Here is an 11,926-nt window from a genome sequence, read left to right as displayed (position 1 = left end):
CACAAACTATAAACCAAGAGGTCTTTACATTAAATCCACCCGTTCAACACACACGGTAGGACATGTTCCTCTTTTGTCTTCCCGCCAACACACACACACACACACACACACACACACACACACACACACACACACACACACACACACACACACACACACACACACACACACACACACACACACACACACACACCCTGGATGTCTTCTGTAATATGATCTACTGGAAGAGTATTCTCCTGATTTTCCTGGCTGTGGGGGTTCAGGGAGACAGACAGGGAGAGGAGAAAACGTTTTTCAACTGTGGGGTAGGAGAGAGAGAGAGACAGAGAGGTGGAGAGAGAGAGAGAGGGGGAGAGAGAGAAAGAAGAAAACGTTTTCAACTGTGAGGTAGGAGAGAGAGAGAGACAGAGAGAGAAAAAAACATTTTCATCTGTGGAAGGTAGACTAGAGAGAACTTTTTCATCTGTGGAAGGTAGGAGAGAGAGACTGAAGAATTTAATCTGTGGGAGGTAGGAGAGAGAGACCGAGGAATTGGATCTGTGGGAGGTAGTGTAGTGTAATTACAGAGTTTATAGCGCCGTACCAAGCCTGCCACATCACTATGGACACAACGGAATATAAGACGTCCTTAACCGTTTTTACCCTCTTCTGTGTCCTGTCGATATGCTGGTGTGCCCCTCAACGGTTCTGCCAGCCTGGAGACGACAATTCGGGTAAAGTACCACATTGTATTCATTCATCATCCTCATGGCTGGTTACGCATCACGGAGCTATTGAAGTAAGTTACGAGGTCGTTTCTGAGACGATTGTCTTGTCTTTTTTTCCCCCCATGTGATTTTATAAAAGCGTATAGTGTTTGTTTGCTACAGCCTAGCGGTCCATCCATCACTCTACTCCGTGCTTCTACATCTGCATGGCTGCTTGGGGTTTTTAGGCTGGGTTTCTGTATAGAAACGTTAAGGTGCACTGTCCCTTTAAAAATATAACATTTACTCAAACTCAGTATGAGTATTTCAAGTCAGGTTAATAGTATTTCAAGTCAGGTTACTAGTATTTCAAGTCAAGTTAATGGTATTTCAAGTCATGTTAATAGTATTTCAAGTCAGGTTAGTAGTATTTCAAGTCAGGTAACTAGTATTTCAAGTCAGGTTACTAAAAATGTTAAGTCCAAACCACAGTATCCGTTTATAAGTGCAATATAATTGTAGAAAAAATGTCAAAGTAAATGTCATCACAGATGTTGATTCTTCGTCTGTGCTGGTGTCTGACGTTCTACAGTGGCAAGCGAAAGTATTCACACCCTTGGCATTTTTCCTATTTTGTTGCCTTCACAACCTGGAATTAAAATAGTTTTTAGGGGGGGGGTAATATATAATTTGATTTACACAACATACCTACCGCTTTGAAGATGCAACATTTTTTTTCTTATTGGGAAACAAACAAGAAATAAGACAAAAAACAGAAATTTAGCGTGCATAACTATTCACCCTCCCAAAGTCAGTACTTTGTAGAGCCACGTTTTGCAGCAATTACAGCTGCAAGTCTCTTGGGGTATGTCTCTATAAGCTTGGCACATCTAGCCACTGGGATTTTTGCCCATTCTTCAAGGCAAAACTGCTCCAGCTCCTTCAAGTTGGATGGGTTTCGCTGGTGCACAGCAATCTTTAACACATATCACAGATTCTCAATTGGATTGAGATCTGGGCTTTGACTAGGCCATTCCAAGACATTTAAATGTTTCCCCTTAAACCACTAGAGAGTTGATTTAGTAGTATGCTTAGGGTCATTGTCCTGCTGGAAGGTGAACCTCCTTCCCAGTCTCAAATCTCTGGAAGACTGAAACAGGTTTCCGTCAAGAATTTCCTTGGATTTAGCGCCATCCATCATTCATTCAATTCTGACCAGTTTCCCAGTCCCTGCCGATGAAAAACATCCCCACAGCATGATGCTGTTGCCACCACCATGCATCACTGTGGGGATAGTATTCTCGGGGTGATGAGAGGTGTTGGGTTTGCGCCAGACGTAGTGTTTTCTTAGATGGCCAAATAGCTCAATTCTGGTCTCATCTGACCAGAGTACCTTCTTCCATATGTTTGGGGAGTCTCCCACATGCCTGTTTGGCGAACACCAAACATGTTTGCTTATTTTTTTTCTTTAAGCAGTGGCTTTTTTCTGTCTACTCTTCCGTAAAGCCCAGCTTTGTGTAGTGTACGGCTTAAAGTGGTCCAAATGGACAGATACTACAATCTCTGATGTGGAGCTTTGCAGATACTTCAGGATTATCTTTGGTCTCTTTGTTGCCTCTCTGATTAATGCCCTACTTTCTTGGTCCAAGAAAGAGATGAGTTTTGGGCAGGTTCTCTTGGCAGGTTTGTTATGGTGCCATTTAAATAAAAATAATAATAATAGATTTAATGGTGCTCCGTGGGATGTTCAAAGTTTCTGCTTGGTGGTGCCCCTTGCTTAGTGGTTTTGCAGACTCTGGGGCCTTTCACAACAGGTGCACATATACTGAGAAGATCAAGAAGATCCACAAACGATTGAATGTACCACTGAGCACTGCCAGGGCAATTATAAAAATATAAAAAAATATATGGAACAGTTGAAAACCTCACGGGTAGAGGACACAAATGCATTTTGCCCCCCAGGAGAGGGAGGAGGATGGTGAGAGTCTGGGGGTTCTCAAGCAGAGGTTAGAGAACCACTGCAGTAGGTCACATAGAGTCTGGGGGATTCTCCAGGAGAGGTTATAGAACCACTGCAGTAGGTTACATAGAGTCTGGGGGTTCTCCAGCAGAGGTTAGAGAACCACTGCAGTAGGTCACATAGAGTCTGGGGGTTCTCCAGGAAAGGTTAGAGAACCACTGCAGTAGGTTACATAGAGTCTGGGTGTTCTCCAGGAGAGGCTAGAGAACCACTGCAGTAGGTTACATAGAGTCTGGGGGTTCTCCAGGAGAGGTTATAGAACCACTGCAGTAGGTTAGATAGAGTCTGGGGGTTCTCCAGGAGAGGTTAGAGAACCACTGCAGTAGGTTACATAGAGTCTGGGGGTTCTCCAGGAGAGGTTATAGAACCACTGCAGTAGGTTACATAGAGTCTGGGGGTTCTCCAGGAGAGGTTAGAGAACCACTGCAGTAGGTTACATAAAGTCTGGGGATTCTCCAGGAGAGGTTATAGAACCAATGCAGTAGGTTACATAGAGTCTGGGGTTCTCCAGGAGAGGTTATAGAACCACTGCAGTAGGTTACATAAAGTCTGGGGGTTCTCCAGGAGAGGCTAGATAACCACTGCAGTAGGTTACATAGAGTATGGGGGTTCTCCAGGAGAGGTTATAGAACCACTGCAGTAGGTTAGATAGGGTCTGGGGGTTCTCCAGGAGAGGTTAGAGAACCACTGCAGTAGGTTACATAAAGTCTGGGGGTTCTCCAGGAGAGGTTAGAGAACCACTGCAGTAGGTTACATAGAGTCTGGGGTTCTCCAGGAGAGGTTATAGAACCACTGCAGTAGGTTACATAAAGTCTGGGGGTTCTCCAGGAGAGGTTAGAGAACCACTGCAGTAGGTTACATAGAGTCTGTGGGTTCTCCAGGAGAGGTTATAGAACCACTGCAGTAGGTTACATAAAGTCTGGGGGTTCTCCAGGAGATGTTAGAGAACCACTGCAGTAGGTTACATAGAGTCTGGGGGTTCTCCAGGAGATGTTAGAGAACCACTGCAGTAGGTTAGATAGAGTCTGGGGGTTCTCCAGGAGAGGTTAGATAACCACTGCAGTAGGTTACATAGAGTATGTGGGTTCTCCAGGAGAGGTTAGAGACTGCAGTAGGTTAGATAAAGTCTGGGGGTTCTCCAGGAGAGGTTAGAGAACCACTGCAGTAGGTTACATAGAGTCTGTGGGTTCTCCAGGAGAGGTTATAGAACCACTGCAGTAGGTTACATAGAGTCTGGGGGTTCTCCAGGAGAGGTTAGAGAACCACTGCAGTAGGTTACGTAGAGTCTGTGGTTTCTCCAGAAGAGGTTAGAGAACCACTGCAGTAGGTTACATAGAGTCTGGGGGTTCTCCAGGAGAGGTTAGAGAACCAATGCAGTAGGTTACATAGTGTCTGTGGGTTCTCCAGGAGAGGTTATATAACCACTGCAGTAGGTTACATAAAGTCTGGGGTTTCTCCAGGAGATGTTAGAGAACCACTGCAGTAGGTTACATAGAGTCTGGGGGTTCTCCAGGAGAGGTTAGAGAACCACTGCAGTAGGTTAGATAGAGTCTGGGGGTTCTCCAGGAGAGGTTAGAGAACCACTGCAGTAGGTTACATAAAGTCTGGGGGTTCTCCAGGAGAGGTTAGAGAACCACTGCAGTAGGTTACATAGAGTCTGGGGTTCTCCAGAGAGGTTATAGAACCACTGCAGTAGGTTACATAAAGTCTGGGGGTTCTCCAGGAGAGGTTAGAGAACCACTGCAGTAGGTTACATAGAGTCTGTGGGTTCTCCAGGAGAGGTTAGAGAACCACTGCAGTAGGTTACATAGAGTCTGTGGGTTCTCCAGGAGAGGTTATAGAACCACTGCAGTAGGTTACATAAAGTCTGGGGGTTCTCCAGGAGAGGTTAGAGAACCACTGCAGTAGGCTACATAGAGTCTGGGGGTTCACCAGGAGAGGTTAGAGAACCACTGCAGTAGGTTAGATAGAGTCTGGGGGTTCACCAGGAGAGGTTATAGAACCACTGCAGTAGGTTACATAGAGTCTGGGGGTTCACCAGGAGAGGTTAGATAACCACTGCAGTAGGTTACATAGAGTCTGGGGGTTCACCAGGAGAGGTTAGATAACCACTGCAGTAGGTTACATAGAGTCTGGGGGTTCACCAGGAGAGGTTAGATAACCACTGCAGTAGGTTACATAGAGTCTGGGGGTTCACCAGGAGAGGTTAGAGAACCACCGCAGTAGGTTACATAGAGTCTGTGGGTTCACCAGGAGAGGTTAGAGAACCACTGCAGTAGGTTACATAGAGTCTGGGGGTTCACCAGGAGAGGTTAGAGAACCACTGCAGTAGGTTACATAGAGTCTGTGGGTTCACCAGGAGAGGTTAGAGAACCACTGCAGTAGGTTACATAGAGTCTGGGGGTTCACCAGGAGAGGTTAGAGAACCACTGCAGTAGGTTACATAGAGTCTGTGGGTTCACCAGGAGAGGTTAGAGAACCACTGCAGTAGGTTACATAGAGTCTGGGGGTTCACCAGGAGAGGTTAGAGAACCACTGCAGTAGGCTACATAGAGTCTGGGGGTTCACCAGGAGAGGTTATAGAACCACTGCAGTAGGTTACATAGAGTCTGTGGGTTCTCCAGGAGAGGTTATAGAACCACTGCAGTAGGTTACATAGAGTCTGGGGGGTTCTCCAGGAGAGGTTAGAGAACCACCGCAGTAGGTTACATAGAGTCTGTGGGTTCTCCAGGAGAGGTTAGAGAACCACTGCAGTAGGTTACATAGAGTCTGTGGGTTCTCCAGGAGAGGTTAGAGAACCACCGCAGTAGGTTACATAGAGTCTGTGGGTTCTCCAGGAGAGGTTATAGAACCACTGCAGTAGGTTACATAGAGTCTGTGGGTTCTCCAGGAGAGGTTAGAGAACCACCGCAGTAGGTTACATAGAGTCTGTGGGTTCTCCAGGAGAGGTTATAGAACCACTGCAGTAGGTTACATAGAGTCTGTGGGTTCTCCAGGAGAGGTTAGAGAACCACCGCAGTAGGTTACATAGAGTCTGTGGGTTCTCCAGGAGAGGTTAGAGAACCACTGCAGTAGGTTACATAGAGTCTGTGGGTTCTCCAGGAGAGGTTAGAGAACCACCGCAGTAGGTTACATAGAGTCTGTGGGTTCTCCAGGAGAGGTTATAGAACCACTGCAGTAGGTTACATAGAGTCTGTGGGTTCTCCAGGAGAGGTTAGAGAACCACCGCAGTAGGCTACACGTACTTCTATTGTGATGTGTTTTGTGTTTTGCAGGAAGATGCAACAACCGTCCAGATGTAGAAAAACGTAAGTTGAACTGAACTTATTTTATTCTTATAAGAAAATAAATTAAATGTAAATATGGATTGTAAAATATATCTTATGTATGATAGTCCATGTCAACTGTATAGCAGTGCACTGGATCATAGTGTTTATAGTGTGCATACCACACTGTATCTGACAGTGTTTATAGTGTACATACCACACTGTAGCTGACAGTGTTTATAGTGTACATACCACACTGGATCTGACAGTGTTTATAGTGTACATACCACACTGGATCTGACAGTGTTTAGAGTGTACATACCACACTGGATCTTAGTGTTTATAGTGTACATACCACACTGGATCTGACAGTGTTTATAGTGTACATACCACACTGGATCTGACAGTGTTTAGAGTGTACATACCACACTGGATCTTAGTGTTTATAGTGTACATACCACACTGTAGCTGACAGTGTTTATAGTGTACATACCACACTGTATCTTAGTGTTTATAGTGTACATACCACACTGGATCTGACAGTGTTTATAGTGTACATACCACACTGGATCTGACAGTGTTTATAGTGTACATACCACACTGTATCTGACAGTGTTTATATTGTACATACCACACTGTAGCTGACAGTGTTTATCGTGTACATACCACACTGTATCTGACAGTGTTTATAGTGTACATACCACACTGTAGCTGACAGTGTTTATAGTGTACATACCACACTCTATCTGACAGTGTTTATAGTGTACATACCACACTGTAGCTGACAGTGTTTATCGTGTACATACCACACTGTATCTTAGTGTTTATAGTGTACATACCACACTGTAGCTGACAGTGTTTATAGTGTACATACCACACTGTATCTTAGTGTTTATAGTGTATATACCACACTGGATCTTAGTGTTTATAGTGTACATACCACACTGTATCTTAGTGTTGATAGTGTACATACCATACTGGATCTGACAGTGTTTATAGTGTACATACCACACTATATCTTATTGTTTATAGTGTACATACCATACTGTATCTTAGTGTTTATAGTGTACATACCACACTGGATCTTAGTGTTTATAGTGTACATACCACACTGTAGCTGACAGTGTTTATAGTGTACATACCACACTGTATCTGACAGTGTTTATAGTGTACATACCACACTGTAGCTGACAGTGTTTATAGTGTACATACCACACTGGATCTGACAGTGTTTATAGTGTACACACCACACTCTATCTGACAGTGTTTATAGTGTACATTCCACACTGGATCTTAGTGTTTATAGTGTACATACCACACTGGATCTTAGTGTTTATAGTGTACATATCACACTGTATCTTAGTGTTTATAGTGTACATACCACACTGTATCTTAGTGTTTATATTGTACATACCACACTGGATCTGACAGTGTTTATCGTGTACATACCACACTGTAGCTGACAGTGTTTATAGTGTACATACCACACTGTAGCTGACAGTGTTTATAGTGTACATACCACACTGTAGCTGACAGTGTTTATAGTGTACATACCACACTGGATCTGACAGTGTTTATAGTGTACATACCACACTGGATCTTAGTGTTTATAGTGTACATACCACACTGGATCTGACAGTGTTTATAGTGTACATACCACACTGGATCTTAGTGTTTATAGTGTACATACCACACTGGATCTTAGTGTTTATAGTGTACATACCACACTGTATCTTAGTGTTTATAGTGTACATACCACACTGTATCTGATAGTGTTTATAGTGTACATACCACACTGTATCTGATAGTGTTTATAGTGTACATACCACACTGTAGCTGACAGTGTTGATAGTGTACATACCACACTGGATCTTAGTGTTTATAGTGTACATACCACACTGTAGCTGACAGTGTTGATAGTGTACATACCACACTGGATCTTAGTGTTTATAGTGTACATACCACACTGTATCTGACAGTGTTCATAGTGTACATACCACACTGGATCTGACAGTGTTTATAGTGTACATACCACACTGTAGCTGACAGTGTTGATAGTGTACATACCACACTGGATCTTAGTGTTTATAGTGTACATACCACACTGTAGCTGACAGTGTTTATAGTGTACATACCACACTGGATCTTAGTGTTTATAGTGTACATACCACACTGTATCTTAGTGTTTATAGTGTACATACCACACTGGATCTTAGTGTTTATAGTGTACATACCACACTGGATCTTAGTGTTTATAGTGTACATACCACACTGTAGCTGACAGTGTTTATAGTGTACATACCACACTGTACCTGACAGTGTTTATAGTGTACATACCACACTGGATCTGACAGTGTTTATAGTGTACATACCACACTGTAGCTAACAGTGTTTATAGTGAACATACCACACTGGATCTGACAGTGTTTATAGTGTACATACCACACTGTAGCTGACAGTGTTTATAGTGTACATACCACACTGGATCTGACAGTGTTTATAGTGTACATACCACACTGGATCTTAGTGTTTATAGTGTACATACCACACTGGATCTTAGTGTTTATAGTGTACATACCACACTGGATCTGACAGTGTTTATAGTGTACATACCATACTGGATCTTAGTGTTTATAGTGTACATACCACACTGGATCTTAGTGTTTATAGTGTACATACCACACTGTATCTTAGTGTTTATAGTGTACATACCACACTGTATCTGATAGTGTTTATAGTGTACATACCACACTGTATCTGATAGTGTTTATAGTGTACATACCACACTGTAGCTGACAGTGTTGATAGTGTACATACCACACTGGATCTTAGTGTTTATAGTGTACATACCACACTGTAGCTGACAGTGTTGATAGTGTACATACCACACTGGATCTTAGTGTTTATAGTGTACATACCACACTGTATCTGACAGTGTTCATAGTGTACATACCACACTGGATCTGACAGTGTTTATAGTGTACATACCACACTGTAGCTGACAGTGTTGATAGTGTACATACCACACTGGATCTTAGTATTTATAGTGTACATACCACACTGTAGCTGACAGTGTTTATAGTGTACATACCACACTGTATCTGACAGTGTTGATAGTGTACATACCACACTGGATATTAGTGTTTATAGTGTACATACCACACTGTAGCTGACAGTGTTTATAGTGTACATACCACACTGGATCTTAGTGTTTATAGTGTACATACCACACTGTAGCTGACAGTGTTTATAGTGTACATACCACACTGTATCTGACAGTGTTTATAGTGTACATACCACACTGTATCTTAGTGTTTATAGTGTACATACCACACTGGATCTTAGTGTTTATAGTGTACATACCACACTGTATCTTAGTGTTTATAGTGTACATACCACACTGGATCTTAGTGTTTATAGTGTACATACCACACTGGATCTTAGTGTTTATAGTGTACATACCACACTGTAGCTGACAGTGTTTATAGTGTACATACCACACTGGATCTTAGTGTTTATAGTATACATACCACACTGGATCTTAGTGTTTATAGTGTACATACCACACTGGATCTTAGTGTTTATAGTGTACATACCACACTGGATCTTAGTGTTTATAGTGTACATACCACACTGTAGCTGACAGTGTTTATAGTGTACATACCACACTGTACCTGACAGTGTTTATAGTGTACATACCACACTGGATCTGACAGTGTTTATAGTGTACATACCACACTGTAGCTGACAGTGTTTATAGTGAACATACCACACTGGATCTGACAGTGTTTATAGTGTACATACCACACTGTAGCTGACAGTGTTTATAGTGTACATACCACACTGGATCTGACAGTGTTTATAGTGTACATACCACACTGGATCTTAGTGTTTATAGTGTACATACCACACTGTATCTTAGTGTTTATAGTGTACATACCACACTGTATCTGATAGTGTTTATAGTGTACATACCACACTGTATCTGATAGTGTTTATAGTGTACATACCACACTGTAGCTGACAGTGTTGATAGTGTACATACCACACTGGATCTTAGTGTTTATAGTGTACATACCACACTGTAGCTGACAGTGTTGATAGTGTACATACCACACTGGATCTTAGTGTTCATAGTGTACATACCACACTGTATCTGACAGTGTTCATAGTGTACATACCACACTGGATCTGACAGTGTTTATAGTGTACATACCACACTGTAGCTGACAGTGTTGATAGTGTACATACCACACTGGATCTTAGTGTTTATAGTGTACATACCACACTGTAGCTGACAGTGTTTATAGTGTACATACCACACTGTATCTGACAGTGTTGATAGTGTACATACCACACTGGATCTTAGTGTTTATAGTGTACATACCACACTGTAGCTGACAGTGTTTATAGTGTACATACCACACTGGATCTTAGTGTTTATAGTGTACATACCACACTGTAGCTGACAGTGTTTATAGTGTACATACCACACTGTATCTTAGTGTTTATAGTGTACATACCACACTGGATCTTAGTGTTTATAGTGTACATACCACACTGTATCTTAGTGTTTATAGTGTACATACCACACTGGATCTTAGTGTTTATAGTGTACATACCACACTGGATCTTAGTGTTTATAGTGTACATACCACACTGTAGCTGACAGTGTTTATAGTGTACATACCACACTGGATCTTAGTGTTTATAGTGTACATACCACACTGGATCTTAGTGTTTATAGTGTACATACCACACTGTAGCTGACAGTGTTTATAGTGTACATACCACACTGGATCTTAGTGTTTATAGTGTACATACCACACTGGATCTTAGTGTTTATAGTATACATACCACACTGGATCTTAGTGTTTATAGTGTACATACCACACTGTAGCTGACAGTGTTTAAAGTGCACATACCACACTGTATCTGACAGTGTTTATAGTGTACATACCACACTGGATCTGACAGTGTTTATAGTGTACATACCACACTGTACCTGACAGTGTTTATAGTGTACATACCACACTGTAGCTGACAGTGTTTATAGTGTACATACCACACTGTAGCTGACAGTGTTTATAGTGTACATACCACACTGTAGCTGACAGTGTTTATAGTATACATACCACATTTGTGTCAATAGAGCTACAGTTGAAGTCGTTAGTTCACATGCACTTGTTGTGCTCAAAATATATCTTCATTATTAGAAAGCCACAGGGCCAACTCAATGTGCAAAATATAAAGTACTCAGGAAATAGTAGGAGATATTCCTCACAGGAAAACAATGTACAACAAAGACAAAAGACAGAGGGGATCCCATCATATATACAGTTGGAGTCGGAAGATTACAAACACTGAGGTTGGAGTCATTCAAACTCGTTTTTCAACCACTCCACATATTTCTTGTTAACAAACTATAGTCTTGGCAAGTCGGTTAGGACATCTACTTTGTGCATGACACAAGTCATTTTTCCTACAATTGTTTACAGACAGTCTATTTCACTTATAATTCAATGTATCACAATTTCAGTGGGTCAGACATTTACATACACTAAGTTGACTGAGCCTTTAAACAGAAAATTTCAGAAAATTATGTTGTGGCTTTAGAAGCTTCTGATAGGCTAATTGCCATACTTTGAGTCAATTGGAGGTGTACCTGTGGATGTATTTCAAGGCCTACCTTCAAGCTCAGTACCTCTTTGCTTGAAATCATGGGAAAATCAAAATAAATCAGCCAAGACCTCAGAAATACAATTGCAGACCTCCGCAAGTCTGGTTCATCCTTGGGAGCAATTTCCAAATGCCTGAAGGTACCACGTTCATCTGTACAAACAATAGTACGCAAGTATAAACACCATGGGACCACGCAGCCGTCATACCGCTCAGGAAGGAGATGCGTTCTGTCTACTAGAGATGAACGTACTTCGGTGCGAAAAGTGCAAATC

The 11,926-nt window shown here is 42.1% G+C and overlaps 1 protein-coding gene across 7 annotated transcripts in view; it reads left to right on the top strand.

The window, feature by feature from the left end:
• Nucleotides 1-225: 225 nt before the first annotated feature.
• The window catches only part of LOC110511271 (carboxypeptidase Z), a 36,277-nt gene continuing 24,576 nt past the window's right edge, over nt 226-11,926 (top strand). The window contains exons 1-2 of one of the 7 annotated variants that reach the window (XM_090188191.1): nt 226-713; nt 5,982-6,014. In XM_090188191.1, coding sequence (XP_090044317.1) covers nt 602-713; nt 5,982-6,014 — 145 coding nt within the window. In that variant the 5' untranslated portion in view covers nt 226-601. The remainder of the gene's footprint in view (nt 714-5,981; nt 6,015-11,926) is intronic. The other 6 variants (XM_090188193.1, XM_090188195.1, XM_090188198.1 and 3 more) reach the window with 6 other exon arrangements.

Source organism: Oncorhynchus mykiss, chromosome 10, assembly GCF_057628025.1.
Source record: "Oncorhynchus mykiss isolate SJ-2025 chromosome 10, ASM5762802v1, whole genome shotgun sequence".
Classification (NCBI taxonomy): domain Eukaryota; kingdom Metazoa; phylum Chordata; class Actinopteri; order Salmoniformes; family Salmonidae; genus Oncorhynchus; species Oncorhynchus mykiss.
This window is presented reverse-complemented; position numbering and strand designations above follow the sequence as displayed.